At 53.3% G+C, this 18439-nt stretch overlaps 1 protein-coding gene and 1 pseudogene across 1 annotated transcript in view; both read left to right on the top strand.

Moving 5' to 3' along the window:
- BCL7A (BAF chromatin remodeling complex subunit BCL7A) overlaps positions 1 to 18439 on the top strand; it is a 41685-nt gene that overhangs the window by 13569 nt on the left and 9677 nt on the right. The window contains exons 3-7 of the mRNA XM_024758469.1: positions 27 to 157; positions 1052 to 1141; positions 6279 to 6360; positions 9820 to 9916; positions 14515 to 14682. Coding sequence (XP_024614237.1) covers positions 27 to 157; positions 1052 to 1141; positions 6279 to 6360; positions 9820 to 9916; positions 14515 to 14682 — 568 coding nt within the window. The remainder of the gene's footprint in view (positions 1 to 26; positions 158 to 1051; positions 1142 to 6278; positions 6361 to 9819; positions 9917 to 14514; positions 14683 to 18439) is intronic.
- Positions 12742 to 12944, top strand: LOC112408859 (uncharacterized; annotated as a pseudogene).

Genomic DNA, 18439 nt, shown 5'->3' with positions numbered 1-18439 from the left:
AATTTAGCGCTTTGGGCTGCCTGGAGCGAGGGATCTTGGCGAGGAAGAAAGATGGGGGCGAGCGCGAGGAGGAAACGCCGGCGGCGGCCGCGGGGCCCGGGGCTCCGGGCTCCCCCCTCCCGCCCCGCTGTGCCCGGACCCGGGCGCGGGGGTCTGGGCAAGCGAATGTTGGGGGCCAGACCCCGGTCCTGGGCCGCGTCTGCCTGTCCGAACCCGGCAGCTCGCGTTTGTTTTGCGGAGAGAGCCGTTGTTTTTGTTCTTTGCGCTGGGGGCGAGGGGGACTCGGTGTCGGCCGTGCGGTTTCTCCAGCTCACGTGAGATTCCGTCCGGCGTGGCCTGGTTGTAATTAATACGACTGAACGTTTCCCCGGCCTCGTCCGGGTCTGTCTCGGAATCGGCCCGAGGGCCAGGCCCGAGGCGCGAGCCGATCGCCAGGTTGGGGCGGACTTGTTGAAAACTCCCAGCTCCCGGATTTCAACTTTATTATTTTTTTCCCACGGCCTCACCAGGGTCAGGGAGGGAGGGGAGCCGCAGCGCCGTTCGAGTGTCAGCGCCCGCGGGCTCGTCCTGACCCTTTATTTAAAGCCTGCAAACCCTCGCAGGCCCCGTGGCGGGCTCTGTTTATGTTTAGGGGTGTCATTTCTTGAGTAACGCCTCGCCTCGGTCCCTCAAAACCACTGGGGGCTAGCCTCCAGTCTAGCCGTGTCACAAGTTAGCTGTCCTTTCTGAGTCAAACCCAACAAAAAAGGCAAGAGGAAAATCAATAAAGTCCACGTGCTCCCGGGCCTCCTATGGAAAGGGCTGTCTGCAGATGGCCGGATGCCCGGCCGAGGGCTGGGTTTGGCTCTAGTGGGACAAAGAATTTTCAGAACCGTGAGAAGGGAAGGCCTTCCAAAGTTGAGATCCAAGTCTTCCCTGCCGTGGGAGCTCCCCTGGTGCGCAGGGCGCCCAGTGCCCGGACTGGAGCCATTTAAAAATGGCAGAAACAGCTGCAGGCCAAAACGCACAGGGGAAAACAAGCCCACCACCCCCTCTCCTGCGGGATTCCCAGAGGGAAGGCTGGAGTGGTCCCCTGCCTGAACGCCTGTGCAAAGAAAGAGCTGTTGTCTGGGCCTGAGTCCCTTCTGTCAGCAGCCTGGAGGTGAGAAAGGGGTGGGGGCCAGCTGCCTTTCCGTGCTGCAGGAGGCTTGGCGGGGCCTTGCGCTCCAGGTTCCCAGCCTGGCGGAGGCTCCTGCACCCTGACAGCTGCTCTGCTGGGAGGGCAGATGGAGCTGTGTGGGGTTTTCCACCCTGCCGGCCCCAGAGCAGCCGGCCTGGTGGCCCTCAGTGTTGCTTAGCCCGCTGCCGGCGAGGCCTGTGTTTGGGGGGACAAGAGGAGAACGTGTCTCCCTTCCTTTTTTGTGTCTTGGGAAACTACGAGTCAAGTCCTCTAGAAGACCTCAGGCTTTGGGATCTCATGGCTGGGCTTCCAGTGTGACCTTGGGCTAACCACATAACTTCTCTAACCACGACCAGAGGTTCCTGTGCTACCTTCTCCCCTTCTGGAATAGCACCATGTCTCGAAAAGCACTTATCCTACACACAGGAGCAGTCATTAAATGCGGTCCTTACTGTGGGGTAGAAACTTGCATTTTGCTGATTTTTCTTTTTCTCCTGCCCATTCTAAGTAAAAAAAAAAAAAAGCCTTTGCCTTGTTTCCTGGGTTTCCCCAGCCCCGAGAAGCCAAATCTCACCCTCGCTGTGCCTTCAGAATGCGTCTTCCAGTCAGCCCTTGTGGTTTGGGGTTGTTTATTAACTGTGTAGCCACCAACCGTGCATTTCACCACTGGCTGGGACACTGGGTTGCCAGATTGAGCAAATAAAATTATGGGGCACCCAGTTAAATTTGAATTTCAGGTAAACAAAGAAATAATATTTTTAAATACTTCCTTTTTTTTTTAGTGTAAGTATGTCCCATGCACTAATTGAGACATACTTATACTAAAAAAATTATTTGTCATTTATCTGAAATTCCAATTTAACTCAAGTTCCTGTTTTGTTTTGTTTTGTTTTGTTTTGTTTTTTTAAATCCAGAATGGAGGTGCCTGGCATACCACTTAGCCTGTAAGCCTAAGGTGGTATTTCTCCTCAGTCCCAGGGACCCCTAAAAATTCCCCCTTCTGCCAGCCCTACCCTTCCCCTGCTGTGGAAAAAGCCAACAGCCAGCCGTGGCCACCCTGTCGGTAGCTGCCGGCCGTTTCTCCTCTCCTTTCTGTGTCCCAGCAAGGCAGGTTGGTGGAGTGAGAGGCAGCTAGAACAAGAAGGAAGAACGAAATGGTGGGCTCCTTTTGGGGAAGCTGGGGCAGGGTTAGGAGGCCCCGTGTGGGCGGAGAAAAGCAGGGCAGGGGGAGTCCCTGGGCGGGAGGCAAAGCCTTGAGCCTCGAAGTAGGCTTAGGCCTTGGACCCCTGGATCCGTGGTCTGAAGGGTGGCTTGTGAAGACAGAGAGAGGCCTGTTCCCCAAGACTTCCCGCCCATCTCTGGGGGCGAGGGGAGGTTTGACTGTGCCTAAACCCTCACCTTGGTACTTCCAGGGGCACCCTTCTACCAGGCACAGGGCCGGTCAAGCGGGCCTGGGCCTAGTTAGGATGAGGCCAGCTGTAGCCAGGCCTCCTACGGCGCCAAGGACTAGCCCTGAGAAGTGGATCAGGAGTGAGGGGTTCGGAGCCCTCTTTGAGGGAGTCAGGTCACCCTGGCTGGCTAGCCCTTCCTTGGACCTGACCTTGGGGGAACATTAGACATTGCCCTCGGCCTAGAGAATCTGGGGAGAAGGGTGCGCATAGTTTACACAGGAGCCCGTGCTGGGGAGGGGCGTTTGGGTCTCTATTCCTGCAGCTGGGACCTCATTTGCTGCTTTTGTCCAGGAGCCCAAGCCTGGTGGGGAAGAGAGAGGCACTTAAGCCTGGCTGGTTACCAGGGGCCAGCAAGGCAGGAGGGCTCAGGCCGTGCCCAGGGCAGCTTCGTGGCAAGGTTGGGCTGCGGCCTGGTGGTTGTGGTGAATCCGAGCCCAGTGCCTGCAGGTGGTGAGACCTGGGGGATCCGAGGGAGCCCCAGGGCCCCATCTGGAGAGAGTCAGTGCTCCTCGGGGCATGTGGGCCCCTCGTGGCCAGAACGTGTTTTTGAGAGTGGCCAGGAATCTGCATTTTAATGTGGGGTCTGGCTTCTTTTTTTTTTTTTTTTAAGTCTGGTAATTGATTCAAATTTTTAAAAGTACCGTGCAGGCCAGACAAAACACGCCCGTTGGCTACTTGTTTGCTACTGCGGATGTAATTAAGTACAGCTTAATACCTTTCTTTGGGCTTGGGGGGCTGTGTGTTCTAGGGTGATGGGTTTGGAGGTGGTAGTGGGAACTCTCAGCTGCTCTCTGGAGTTCCTGTGTCATTTCCCGAGGCGCTGCCAGGCCGCTGGCTTGATGACACACCCGGCGCTCCCTGGATGTGTCTCCGAAGTACCGGCTACTCACTCAGTGACTCGCCCCTGAGCTCTGGGGCCTGTGTCTCCCTGGGTGGCTGCTGGCCGGATACCAGGCTGAGGTCGGGTTCTCAATGCTCTTCCCTCTGTCCCATGGCCCCTCAATGCCCACACCTAGAAATGCAACTGGAGAACGGTTTCTAATCCCTGGGGTGAGTTGGGAACCTGGACCAAGGGAGGCACCAGAACCTACCTGTGTTCAGGTCCGAACCTGCAGGGCCTGTAACCTCTCTGGGAAGCTACCTGCCACTTGATACATTCATCTTGGCTCAGGTGTGGCCTGCGAAGCCCAGATCTGGCACCTGAGAGGTGTCCTGTCTATTGCAAGTCAATTACTTTTTTTTTTTTTTAATAACACAATCAAGCCTTGGATTTGCTGACCTACTGGGGCCCGGACCAAAGAAGCCAGTTGAGGGGCTTGTGAGTAGTGAGTGCCTTTGGCCATTTGCATGGGATTTGGGCGATTTGTCCAGCTTCTGTCACCGATGTGCTCTGTGGAGTCATTTCTTAGTAGTGTTTTACAGGAGACAGAATAGCAGGGGTCAGAGCCCGTGTCCAGTCCTGGTTCTGCCGTTGACTAGCTGTGTGACCATGAGCTACTGGTATAACTTCTCTGGGCCTCCCATTTCCCCATCTATAAAGTGGGGTGACAGTAGTCTCCCTCTCACAGGTCTGTTGGCAATTGTCGGGAGAGAGGGCATGTAAGTAAAGTGCTTGGCATGGAAGCCCTCAGCGCACAATGGCCATTATCATTGTTGCTTTGTCACCAAGGTTGTTTCTTGGAACGTCTCTGTCCCTTCCAGGCACCTGTTGATTATTCAGCACGAAGGTGGGGAAAGACTGGGGTTGTGGATCGTCCATCCTGCCTCTGAGAGGCTGGGGACAGGTGGGTGGTGACTTAGGTGCCTGACTTTGTTTAATTCTCTCAGGGCTAAACGGGGCAGGGATGGGGCAGGGGAGGCTGCTCCAAAAAGCAGTGTGGCATGGAGGTTTGAACACTGGTTCTAGGGAGAATGACTCCACCTCCCCCTGCCTCAGTTTCTTTATCTGTCAAACAGGAAAGGTGACAGTTGCTGCCACAAGAGCTTATGGGATGATTAGAGTGTGTGCTCAGCACACAGAAGGCACTAGAAATGGTCATAGTAGAATAAGGAAAAGCCAGGCCCTAGCTTCCGCCAGCCGGGGACTTTGGGACGGACCCGCGCAGGCGCAGTTTGGGGTATGGAAGTGTCCGTGGTTTGGGTCAGCTGGTTTTGAGTGTGCTTGGGCACCTGGAACCCCCAGTGGTGAAGGGGTGCCAGGTGGCGGTAACGTGTCTCACCAGCTTGGGAGGGCTACTTGCCCATGGAGGAGAGGACCCAAGGCCAAGGTCTTGGTGGGGAGGCTGGACGAGGCGCCCACAGCCACACGTAATTCTCGGCTCTGGTGGAACCCGTGTCGCTAACGTTGCTGAGGGCTCCCGGCCGCTATGCCACCTACAGCAGGTGTACGTCTGGCTGTCCCATCAAATCGTGGACTCCAGAGCCCAGCTCCCTGGTTGAAACCCCAGCTTTCCTTCTGAGGGGGGCTCTCCCTTAGCCATGGTGTCCTCAGGCACGTGGCCTCTGGCTGTCACTCCTAGTGTTAGGGGCAGGAGGTGACAGGACCTGACTCGTAGGCTGCCAGAGGTCGAGGACCGAAGTTGGGAGGCTGGGGTGATATAGCTAGAGAAGGACGATGCTCGAAGCAGAGAGGTAGGAGGAGAGAGTGGTAATTACCATCATTACCCTTAGTGGAAAGCAGTCACCCCCTTTCCTTCTTGTGGCTTGTGATTTGCTTCTCACCATCAACCTGCCTTTGGCAGCTGGGGGCCCCTGGGCACTGTGCCCCAGGAGTTTAGGATGTGGCTGGGGGTGGATCGGGGGCAGCTGTGCAGACGTTAGGAGCTGAGACCCTGGAACTGAAGCCTGTCTCCGAACTGACGTATAGGGTCTCGGGGCAGGCAACCTCCCGGCCGTGGCTGCCCGCAGACGGGGCTGTGCTTCCCTGCCGCAGCCCCTCGGTTTCAGCATCTGGGGACTGCCCTTGGGGCCGAGGCCACTGGGCATCCAGGTTCCCCCCTGCTCTCCATTCCCCGGGGCTGATCTAACTGGCGTTTGCCCGGAAGAGCCTGGGGTGGTTACTCATGCTGTCAGCGCCTGCTTCCCTTCCCACGACCTCTGAGGCAGGGTGCAGGGTGAGGGGGGCAGGGTGAGCCCCTGGGTGCCCTTGGGGAAGACCCTCCCACCCCCACGGAGGAAATGCCCTGTTCTGAAGCCCTCTCTGCTGCCCAGAGGGGCTCGGGTGGCCCAGTTCGCCGGCTCTGGGGGGGTGAAGGCTGGAGGAACCGGGGCTGATTCCCTCCATCCAGAGGAATCATCCCAGTGGCAGCCCCGCCCTCCCCTCCGGTCTCACGAGGCACTCTTCCAGGCACAGGAAGCAGTCGGCATGCGACATGCTTTGTCTCACTCGCGGAAGCCTGGAGAGACTGACGACCCCATGTGGTCTAGCAGATGGGGAAACTGAGGCTCAGGCTGGCGAAGTGACTTGCCCAGGGGCCCCCAGCCAGCGAGCGGCGGAGCTGGGATTCAAGCCCTCGTCTGTGTGATCCGGAGATGTTCTCTCAGCCCTGCCTGGAGCTGTCACCGCGTCACAGCTGCTCCAAGGGAGTGCGGCCTGTGCCCCCCGCCGGCGTGAGCAAGGGCCTGCCCCCGAAGCCCCCCGGTAATGGGTTCTTCCTCGTCCTCTGCAGGGAGAAGAAGTGGGTGACTGTGGGTGACACATCCCTGCGAATCTACAAGTGGGTCCCTGTGACGGAGCCAAAGGTTGACGATGTGAGTATGTGGGGCCGGTCCCCTGGGGTGGGGCTGTCCATCCACACTCTCTCCCATCACAGGGAGAGGGGGCTGTCCACTGCCACCCACCATGCGGGGACCCTGGGGCCAAGGCCATTTGGGCAGCAGAAGGACCCAGCTTAGGGCTGGAGAGGCTGCTGAACCTGTGTCTACCCCTCCCCCCATCATCCAGCCCCAGAGTTTGGCCCTCAGAGAGGTGGGGAATGTCCCCTGTAAGTCGCCTCTTCGGGGCTGACAGCCCCATGGTTTGCCAGTGGGCACACTGCTTAGTGCAGAGTTATCCTCTCCCTGAGGCCCTGGGCACCATGGCTTTGCGGTGGGCGTGGCGGTACCTGCAGACAGGTACCTCCCCCATCGTTGTGGTGTCATTCTTGGCACCTGACCATCTGCCAGGCACTACTTTGTGGAGTGAGCTCTTTATCCACTCTGGACAAGGGAAGACACAGGCTCAGAGAGGCAAAGCCATTTCCCCAGAGTCACACAGCAAATGTCAGGTCTTTTGACTCCAAAGCACATACTCTCCACTCTTGGAGAGCCTTCTGGTGGTTGGAGCTGCTGGTGAAGGGTGACCCCAGCGTGAAAGTTTGGTGCGGAGAAGCAGGGACCATTGACAGGGGAGGGTTCCAGGAGGGGCGGCGACTGTGACCTCTAGAGGAAGGCCTCGTGGCTGCGCTTGCTCTCAGGGAGGCATTGATGACAGACTTGCCCCGCATCATGGATAGTTTTTCAGCCTGGTGGGTCCCAGGCCAGTTACCCTCAAAGACCCACAGGTCAGCTGCTCTCATTTCCAGTCAAAATCCAGAATGGTCCCACTGACAGGCCTTTGCATGGGCTGTTCGTCCTGCCTGAGTGCCTTCCCTACTATGCAAGGATGGCTCAGCTCACACTGACCACATGCCTCCAGTCGTGACAGTGGGCACGATTGGTAGGTTTCTAGGGGCCATAAAGCGGGGCAGAGACTTCCCTGGCAGTCCAGTGGTTAAGATTCCACAATACCACTGCAGAGGGCATGGGTTCAATCCCTGGTCAGGGAACTAAGATCCTGCCTGCCGTGTGGCGTGGCCAAGAATAAAAAAAGAACCGCGGGATAAAGCCTCTCTCCACAGTCTCCAGTGACCTGCCCCACGAGTCTTGGGTCTCCTGGCAGGGCTGAGGCTCCATTCTTGACCCTTTGATCACATGCAGCCCCTGGGTGGGTCGGTGCTGGGCTGAGAACGTGGGGGCTTGTCATCCCCTCTGGTCCTCGCCTGGGCTGGTTCGTGGAGCCACCAGGGCTGCTTCCCCCAGAGGCACCGACATAGACTGTCCTGGCCTTTGGTGCCGGCCGTTCCGGAGGGAGAGCAGAGTGCAGCCAGCCTCCTCGAAGGCAGCTCCTGGCTCTTGCCCACGTCTGCGCCTTGCACATCATTAGGTGTTGTATAAACGCCGGTTGCATTTGAGAAGATGTGGTCCCTGCTCTCAAGGAATTTATAATCTTGTTGGGGGAAGATAATTATAGAATAGCATGAAACAGACATCAGGGAAGTGCCAAATGGATTGTGACGAAGGAGAGAATGTAATATATGGGCTATCAGGAAGGACAGGGCAGCCTGGGGCTGGGCAAAGACCTCAAGGTTTGGATTTGGACAGACTACCCCCAATTAGCCTGTGATACCAGACGGGTGACCCCCACCTCGCTGGGTTAGTTCCCTCTTTTGTGCTGTAGAACAGTAACATCCAGCTCCTGGGGTTTCTGCGACAGAGCAAAGGCAGTATATCATATGGGAAGAATTTAGCTCAGCACAGCTGCGCAGACAGTGCTCAGATGCTAATTCGCTGTCATCTCTGAGCCAAGATGTACAATACTCCTCCCCCCTTTCTCTAGGGTGGTGGGTCCCACGCCTGGCTGAGCATTAGATCCCCTGGGAGTCTCAACAAAATGCAGGTTCCTGGGCCTCACCCTGGATAGCTGGATCCGAATCCCTGATGGTTGTGGCCGGTAATCTTCAGCGGGAAGGGGTAGCTTTCCATGTTTTTGTTTTTGGTTGGGTTTTTTTGACCGCGCGGCATGGGGGATCTTAGTTCCCTGACCAGGGATCAAACTTTCCACGTCCCCTGCATTGGAAGCGCGGAGGCTTAACTACCTGACCGCCAACAGAAGTCCCTCTTTTCTTGTTTTCAAACACCCAGTAATGACGTGGTTACATCATTTTTTTTTTTTTCTTCAGAACTCTTGAAAATTGTCTTCTCTTAAATAGGTAAAACACGTTACAAAATTCAATTGTTACTTTAAAACTCTTTTTTAAAACTAAAACGATTCACATGCCATAAAGTTCACTCTTTTAAAGTGTGCCAGTCAGTGTTGGTATATTTACAGCTGTGCAACCATCACCGCTGTAATTCCAGAACGTTTTTCATTACCCCGAAAACAAAACGCATACCCTCCCCAAGATCCTGGAAACCACCAGTCTACTTTCTGTTTCTATAGGTTTGCATATTCTTCAAATGTTACTTTTTTTTTACAGTCTTATCTTTTTATACATCTGCTTCCCATCCCGGCTGAACACCTCCAACCCCATCCAGCTCTTTTCCTTGGAGACAACCAGTATTTGTTTATCCTTCCAGAGAGCTTGTGCACGCAAAACTACAAACACACGCTCATTTATGCTCTTCCTTTACCACCAGTGGCAGCATCCTGTTCACATGTTCTGCACCTTTCTTTAATACATCTTGGAGATACTGAAATATTTTAATATGTGAATATTTCTGCGGATTCTTCCATATTAGTACAGGAAGAGCTTGTACTTGGACTCTGTGATTGTCACATCCCAGTGCGTTGAGTGAATGTACTGTAATGTGTTTAACAAGTCTTTTACCAATGGACACAGTTAGGTTGTTTCCACAAAATTCCATTCCATCCGTAAAAAATGGAACCATGTACAAAAGCATCCCCTTGACCTTTCCCTCCTCCCCTGGGCTTTCCCTCCTCACCTGGTCCCCAGTGTCGGGCCGGAAGTCAGCTGACTGTCTTTGAGGAAGGCAGTCCCAGGGGCCTGAAGATGGTGGAAATGTGTGAGCTGTCTTTTCCATCCCTTACCTGGCATCCCTGTACTGTACCTGCTTCGGGCAGGGTGACCATGGCCTTTTCCCCAGAGGAAATTCCCGCCAGCCAGGGTGTTTGCATACCTGTGGGGCTGGCCCCAGAAGCAAGGCAGCCTTACCCCCAGCCCCCCATCGCAGCCCCGGAAGCCTCCCCTCCACAGGGCTCCTTGATTCCAAAGCAGGTGAGGCTCCTCCTGGGACGTGTTCAAATGCGGGCCAGTGGAGCCCTCCAGAGCCCTGGGGGCTCCAGGATGAGTCAGCGGAATAAAATATTCATCTCGCTCCCCAGGGTCTCACTCGCGCGTGCACACACACACAATTTGATGACTCGGTTTCTGCATCATTTTTCTCCTCCAGAAAAACAAGAACAAGAAAAAGGGCAAAGATGAGAAGTGTGGCTCAGAGGTGACCACCCCGGAGAACAGCTCCTCCCCGGGAATGATGGACATGCACGGTGAGCTCCCCGCAGCCAGCCAGCCAGCCGGGCCCCTCTCCTGCCCGCAGCACTTGGTTGTGTTTTTGTTTTACCAGCAGGTTTGTTCACATTCCAGTCGAGGGGTAGGAGGGCTGGGCAGGACCGGGAGGCTTCTGTGCCAAGGAGGAGGCTCAGCAGAGGAGAAGAAGCTGCTTTTCCTAGAGCAGCAAAGCCAAGAGTCATTAAATGAGCCAGAGACACAAATGTCACAGGACGTGTTCTGTTAGCCCCATGTGCCCAGGAAGTTTTCTGGGGGAATCTTATCTTTTTCCCTCCTGGGCCTGACGTATCATATGAATGATTCTTATTTCCTATTTCACTTGGGCTACTGGGAAGCTCTAACTGGATTTCTGACTTCATGTGAATCAGTCTGGGACCCTAGGACCTTCCCTTCTACATCGACTGCCTAACTTCCTTTGCTGTCTTGTTTCAAAAGTTGTAACCAGTGTCCCACTGATCAGATCCAGGCTGTTGACATGCTTTAGCCAGTCTGCAGTTCTGATGCTGCTGGTGGGTTTTTTTTTTACCTTTTTATCTGAGAGGAAAGGCACAAATCCTAAGTGTGTGGCTCCATGAGATGTTCACAAACTGCACACACCTTTGTCACCAGCCCAAATCAGGACAGAATGTTCCCGGCAATCCCCGTGTTGTCCCCTCCCAGTCATTCCCCAACCCACCATGGAAAACCACTACCTGACTTCTAACCTCAGAGAGTTGAACCAGAAGTTTCTAAAAAATTGAGTTTCTGATATTTATAAATCAGAAAATTTGCATTTCTCCCATCCTTTGAGAAATCAGATCTGCCAGCCCTTGGGCATGTTCTTCCTCGAGGCCACAGCCCACTGCAACAGGAGCAGCTGCCCCTGCGGGGAGAGCGTGGCCTCTCCAGGCCCACCAGGCTCACCTCCTGTTTTGTCCGCAGCCTGGCCCTGCCAGTCTAGGAGCTCCCAGCACTTGCCTTTCTCTGTCTTGATCCCAGCTTCAGTGTCTTTGTACTTCTGACCACCCAAGCCTTTTTGCGCAACAAGGTGATGTTAGATAAATAAACAAGTAAGTCAAGAGGGAATAGTGGTTGGATCTAGTTTGTAACCCTCCAGATCCAGGCTGTCTTACTCTGGGGGAAGGGAGGCCAGCAAACTTCCCCATTTGCCCAAACTGACTAGTCTGGAAAACAGTCACAAGCTCCAAGGGCAAGGAGTCTTGCTTTTTGCTGAATTGGCTTCAGAGAAGCACAGGGGGGGGTGTTCGCTGACAGTTATTGTGTCAAGAAAGTGTCTTACACACACACACACACACACACACACACACACACACACACACCAACAACTGGCCGTATAATTTTAGTCGGGATGCATTTCATTTTCAGAAATAGGTATTTGAGTTGGGACGCACCCTGTCCCTCTGTCGCTGGTTAGCATCCGCACTCTCTGGGGACCGAGGAGGCCCCTGGCCTGGCTCAGTTTCAGTTAATTCATAGAATTACAGGTGAGAACCTTTTCGAGCAGAGGGCAGGATCCCACCTGGATTCTAATGTGACTCTCCTAGGATCTACCCATCATGGCGTGATCCTGGGCTAGCTACTGAACACGTAGCCTTGGGGTGGTAATGCCTACTTCACAAGGTCGTTATGAATATTGAATAAGATAATCCCTTAAAGGCCTTGGCGTATCAGTAGCTAACATCTAAGAAGCTGTCACAGTGTGCCAAGCATCTTGCTCAGCCCATTTTGGGCATTACCTCATTTAATCCTGGTGATGAGCCACCTTTGTACAGATGGTGAAGCTAAGGCTCGAGGAGGCGAAGTAACTTGTGCAGAGTTAGGAAGTTCATAAATGCCAGTGCGGGCATCTGCAGTCCTTTGGAGGAGGCAGAATTCAAGTTCACGGCCACTAGCCCAGAAAAATCTAGAATACTGAGCAACCCAGGTCCCCGACTCAGGAACCATGCTCACCTTCCATTTTAGTACATGTGCAGCCAAGAAAGACCAAGTCCGCCTGCAGGGAGTGAAAGCTCAGGGAAAGCTATGGGCCTGGTTAGAGTTATCTGGAAGGCTACAGGCGGGAGGATGGCCACAGGAGGACATGAAGGGACAGGGCATCTGTCTCCAGGATCCACCTGAGGTCAGCCCAAGCATCAGGGTCACGCCGTTACCAGGTTACCAGGCAAGGCTCAGGGCAGCTGACTTGTTAAACATTAGCGCTTACTGTCCTTAATTAGCATGACCTAACGCTGGGACCCAGAGGTTGAGCCTCCGCCTTCTGTGCTTCCAACACACACGGCCATGTATCTTGGCATAGGAAGGAGGCTGAGATTTTCTCGAAAGGTAAATCGAGGGTGTTTATATCTTTTTTTTTTTTAAGTCCCAGAATTCACGAGAGGATGCTTTTGTGTAATGAGCGCCCCAGAGTACACTTAAAATAAGATGCAATTTACCAAGTCAGGGCTGCAGGGCTGCCTGGCGCTTCCTCACCAGGTTGAGGTAGAGGAAAGACTCGGGGTTTGGGGCTGGGCAGACCAGCCCGACCCAGGGGCTCTGCTGCTGGGACTCAGTTTCCCCATCTGGGAGGTTGTTGATATTAAACGAGGTGACTGTAAATGCCCTGGCCTGGTGCCCGGCATGTAGTTAGGTGCCCTGGATGTGTCGATGTGCTTCTCGTTTTCTCTCCTCTCCTTCCTTCCCTGTCTGTTTCTTTCTTTCTCTCTCTCTCATTTTTACAAAAATGGCCTTGGTCCCAGGTGCACAGCATGGCCCAGGAAAGCAGGGTAACACCACATGGGTATCTGTAGTTTAAAATGACTCTTTGCTCGCTTCTCGGCCTTTCGGCTAAGGTCAAGTGTAGTGTCTGTTCTTATCAGTTTAATATCTGATACGTCCTCCATCCAAGGACAATATATTGAATGGATTTTTGGAGCAGGCGGTTGGAATAGGAGCTTGCTATGTGTGGATGTGTGTCCCCTCCACACATCGACCTGGTATTGCAGTACCCTCAGGAATGGTGCACCCCCTTGGGGAATAACTCAGTGTCAAAAAGCAAACTGTGGGGCCTTCCCTGGCGGTCCAGTGGTTAGGACTCAGCACTTTCACTGCTGAAGGCCTGGGTTTGATTCCTGGTCTGAGAACTAAGATCCCACAAGCCTCACGGTGCGGCCAAAAAAATAATAAAATAAAATGACTCTTTGTGCCCAAGAAAGGGTGTCCAGGGCAAGGGGGGGATGTGCCCCAGGATCCCCAGCTTGGCCCCCCAGCTTAACCCCTAATGCCCTTGCCCAGCTAACTTTCTTCCCCTTTTCCTTTTTATTATGAAAAAATGTCATAATAGAGAATAGTAGAGAGAATAGTATGATGAAACCCATATGCCTACCCACCTAGGTTTTCATAACATTATGCTACATTTGCCTCATCTGTTTTTTTGAATGTGTTAAGTTTTTTAATTGAACTACGATTTACAAGTAAAAAAGTGCACAGCTCTCGAGTGTAAAATTCAGGGAATTCTGACAATTGTATGCAACCCATGCCAGAAGATTTTAAAGTACATTTCCCCACGTCATGATTCTTAAGTCTGTACCTAAACACTTCAGCACGCATCACTGATAAATGACATTTCTATCTACCCACTGTACCATTATCACTCCTAAAAAAATTAATTCCTTACTTTTAAACTCCAGACTGTATTCAGATTCCCCATTTGTCCCAAAATGTCTCTCAGAGCTGGCACATTCAAAACAGGGTACAGATAAATTCCATACGTCATGCTTAGTTGTTAGGTCTCTTAAATTTCTTTAATCTGTAATACGACCGTAATCTTCTCTGCTTCTCCTTTTATTTTTTTTCCTTTAGTTGCGTTGACTTGTTGGAAAGCCTGGGCCGGTTGTCCTGTAGAATATCCACTTTCTGTTGTGAACTTGTTGCCGTTTCTCTGCCTTTTATTTTGTATCAAGTGGAATTGGTCCACAGCTGGATCAGATCCGATGAAACGGTTTGACAATGCTGCCTTGTGGGACCACTTTGGCCTTTGCAGTGCTTCAGAGCCAGGCCCACAAGATGTCTGGTTTCTTCACCCAGAACAAGACCTCACGTGACCCCCAAAGATTTTGTTTTATTTATTTATTTTTGGCCACACTGCGTGGCATGTAGGATCTTAGTTCCCCGACCAGGGATCAAACCCGAACCTGTGTTGTGGGAGCTCGCATTCTTAACCACTGGACTGCCAGGGAAGTCCCCCTTTTTTTTTTTTTTTTTTTGGCCCAAAGATTTTCAACGTGCCGGGCCACCGTCTGCGGTCGGCTGCCGCTAACACAGGAGTCCCCTCAGTGAGTCGGGGAGGGGGAGCTCAGATGAGCTTCCACCCTGCGCAGAACGTGTGGGGCGGCCCTGGGTGGGAACGTGTGGGGCGGCCCTGGGTGGGCAGCTCAGCGGCCTCAGGAGGAAGAGGTGTCTCCTCCCCCGGGAGAGCGTCCTGTAGGGCTGCGGGCCTGGCCGGGGGGGACTGAGCCCCCCCCCCCACGCCTTGAGTCAGCAGCCGCGGCATTTCACGCTGTGGTTCTGTCGTGTCCCCCCACCCCCCCACCCCGTGCAGATGATAACAGCAACCAGAGCTCCATTGCAGACGCCTCCCCCATCAAACAGGAGAACAGCAGCAACTCCAGCCCCGCCCCCGAGCCCACCTCGGCCGCGCCCGGTGACGGCACCGACGCCAAGGCGGATGAGGCCCAGGCCGACAGGAAGGAGCTCCCTGGGACCGAAGGTATGTGCCCTCAGGGGCTGGGCTCAGAGGGGGCCTCTCTCCCGCCAGCCTTCAGCCAGGCAGTTGGAAGGGTCTTTAAGGAGGTCCTGCCAAGTGCTGGCCCCCAGAAGGTGACGGTAGAAGAAAGGTAATGCCTGGAGCTCATATTCTTGAGGGGCAATTAAAAAGAATCATACAATGTAATATTTGGAAAATAAGTGCTTTGGAGAATTATAAAGTAAGAAAGGGGAGTGGGTTAGGGTTGCATTTTAAATAGGATGGTCAGGGAAGGCCTCACTGAGAAGTTGACATGAGAGCAAACGAGGCTCAGGTTAGGGGAGGGAGCAAGCCAGGTGGGAGAAGAACATTGTGGGCGGTGCAAAGGCCCTGTGGCAGGAGCGTGCTCAGCGTGGCTGGAGAAGAAGGCATGAGGGTCTCAACAAGCGAGATGAGGTCAGAGAGGAGGCGGGACCTTGAGTTTTGGGGCTCATAGGCCACTTCACAGACCCAGGTCTTTATGCTGAGTGAGACAGGAGCCCTTGGGAGTTTGAATGCCGTGATATGAAGGATCACCTTGGTTGCTGTGATTGAGGTCAGACGATGGGGAGGCCAGGGCGGAGGCAGGGAGACCAGCGAGGGGGCTACTGTAGTTGTCCAGATGGGAGAGGATGGTGGCTGATGAGGTGGTAAGAAGGGGTCTGACTGTGGAGGACGTGTGTATACGTGTATATGTGTATTTATAGGTTGGTTTATTTTGAGGCTTCTGGCTTCTTTTTATTTATTTGTTTAATCTTGAGTCTTCTATTTATTTATTTATTTTAATGTTTATTTATTTGGCTGCACTGGGTCTTGGTTGCGGCGCGCAAACTCTTATTAGTGGCACGTGGGATCTAGTTCCTCAACCAGGGATCGAACCCGGGGCCCCGTACGTTGGGAGCACAGAGTCTTAGCCACTGGACCACCAGGGAAGTCCCTCTGGATTCTCTTTAAATGAAAAAGTTTCCAGTATACAGAAAAATTGAACGAATAGTATAATACTCTCCTGTATACCCACCAGCCAAACTCGTCAGTTGTTAATGTTTAATGTTTTGGGGTTTTTGGTTTTTGTTGGAGGGGGGTTGTGGTTTGGTTTGGTTTTTTTGTGTATTTTTGCTTTGCTTAAAAGTATTTTTTTCTGAGGCCATTTGACATTGAGTTGTAGACCTTATGACGTTTTGTCTCTAAACACTTCAGCATGCATCTTTTAAAAATAAGGACATTCTCTTACGTAGTCACGATGACCATTATTGCACCTAAGAAATTGAACAGTAGTCCCTGATTGTCTAATATCGAGGTGTGTTTTGGGGGCAGAGGTGAGAGTGTGTTCGATGGGCGGTGTGTGGGCTGTGAGAGAGGGGACTGGAGAGTGACTCTCGGCACCTGGAGGGACAGCCTTGCCCCCACCTGTGATGGGAGAGGTGGAAGGGCTGGGCCAGTGGGGTGTGGAGTGTGGAGGGGCAGGGCCAGGGCCATCTGGAGTGCCTGCAGATGCCCGAGTGCAGAGTTGGGGGTTCCAGGGAGAGGTCCGGGCTGATATGCTCTTACCTGGTGGGGCAAGGCAGCTGGCCTGGAGTCCGGGCTTCCAGATGCTTGGGGAGGGCGTGCATCTCCTTGGGAGAAGGCCGTCCTGTGTTGCAGAGTTCATTCACATCCCCTTCCGTTCTGTTCCACACACTTCACCCACGTCAGCCCCATGCAAAACTCCATGCCAGTCCTGGGTGACAGTCAGCTGAGTCCCACTCCTGACTCCCAAGAACTCATGGGCAAGACAAGCACTGAAGCTGAGAATTACAGTCTACAGAGGTTGCAGACAGACGAGATCGAGCATGTGGTGTGCGGGTGTGACCGTGGAGCCCAGTGGTGTTTTTATTTTTAATTGGAACTCGATGCCGAAATTTTTTTTTTATTGGAGTAAAATTGCTTTACAATGTTGTGTTAGTTTCTGCTGTACGGTGAAGTGAGTCAGCTATATGTATACCTATATCCCCTCCTTGGACCTCCTTCCCCCCCATCTAGGTCATCACAGAGCACTGAGCTGAGCTCCCTGTGCTTTACAGCAGGTTGTCGATGCCGAAATCGAAAAGTTGAGCGATTTCACTTAAAATAAGATCGATTTCCAGCCTCTCTTAAAAAGTGGGAAGATCTGGCAATACTGGACCTGCATTTCCATTGAGCAGCAACCAGCTAGAGCAGAGATGTGGCTGCCTCTCCAGAGAGGGCCAAGAGGACCTACATTCACCAGTTACCACACTCCCCACCACGCCCTATTGTCTCCCTGACGCTGAGGCCAAAGGCAGTTGCCATGTATTACACCGTGAGATCACTGTTGTTTTCTGTTTTTGTTTGTTTGTTTTTTTGGCTATGTGGCTTGTGGGATCTTAGTTCCCCGGCCAGGGATTGAACCCAGGCAATTGGCAGAGAAAGCGCAGAGTCCTAACCACTGGACTGCCAGGGAATTCCCTGTTTTTCTCATTGTTGATTTAAAAGGAAAGTTAATATGTTTCTTGAACCTTTTTCTCTAGTAAGAGTGGAAAAGTAAAAGGCTGAGAGGTTGGGGGAATGCACATTTCTTTGAGGAAGAAGAGAATATTCCTTTAGATTTTCTTTACAAAGCTTATTTGTGTCGGAATTAAATATTTGTCTCATTCATGGCACTGCCTGGCCCCTAAGGGGGCTTTTGAGCTCACAGTGAGATGCAGTAAGGAAAGGGAGCCTGGAAGGCTTCCCAGAGGAGGTGCTGTCTGACTTAGTCTTAAAGGATGAGCAGAGATAGGAGGGAACTGAGCAACCCAGGCAGAAGGGACTGCAGGGCAGTGCCTGGGGACCTGCGGGGGAAGATGCCCATGTGCCAGGAGCACCTCTGTGAAGGGGGTGCAGGTAACCCTACACAGGGGAAACAACCATGAATTAGGATGCAGACTGAAGTGCGCCCCCAGCTCTCCAGGGTCGTCCCCCTCCTCAGGGCGGACCACTGCTGAGTCTGTTTTGTAGCCTTCCAGAGATAGTCTGCCCCTAGAAGCATCTGTATAAGATGATAACCTTTCTCTTTAGAACGCTTTCACTTAGCCATCACCATGGAGATAATTCCACGTTAGGACACACGGATTTGTCTTATTTTCTTTACCAGCCTATCATTGAATGACGTGAATGTGCCATGATTTATTTAAATAGTCCCCGCGTTGGTGGTCATTTGGGTTGTTTCTGTCTTTTTCCTACACCGACAGTGCTGGAGGGAGTCTTGTGTGCACGCCTCTTTGCTTCTTTGCTCAGGTGTGAGTGGGTGTGCAGGACGCGGCGCTGGAAGGGGGCTGTGGAGACGAAGGGCACGCCCTCTGTAGGCCCTGCGGGGTCGTCCTCCAGCGAGCCGGTGGGCGGAACGGCAGAGCAGGGCCTTTCAGCCTGGGCACTGTGGGCATGTGAGGCCGGATGAGTCTTTGCTGTGGGGAGTCCTGTGCGTGGCGGGGTATTAAGAAGCACCTCTGTCGCTAGATGCCAGTAGCATGCCCCACCCCCAGTCATGACACCAAAAATGTTTCTAGATGGGGCCAAATGTCCCCTGGGGGAGCAGGGGACAGAATCGTCCCCAGTTGAGAACTCTGTCCCAGGGACTTTGGCGCCGCCTTCTCCCGTGTACAGCACGTGGGCATCCCCTCTCGTTCCCATGGGGCCCCCCCGCCCAGGCCTGGCGGGGGGGAGGTGCTGGGACGGGGCCATGGACACAGGACAGCTCGTCACATCT

This window comes from Neophocaena asiaeorientalis, unplaced genomic scaffold (assembly GCF_003031525.2).
Source record: "Neophocaena asiaeorientalis asiaeorientalis breed wild unplaced genomic scaffold, Neophocaena_asiaeorientalis_V1.1 scaffold77, whole genome shotgun sequence".
Taxonomy (NCBI): Eukaryota; Metazoa; Chordata; class Mammalia; order Artiodactyla; family Phocoenidae; genus Neophocaena; species Neophocaena asiaeorientalis.
This window is presented reverse-complemented; position numbering and strand designations above follow the sequence as displayed.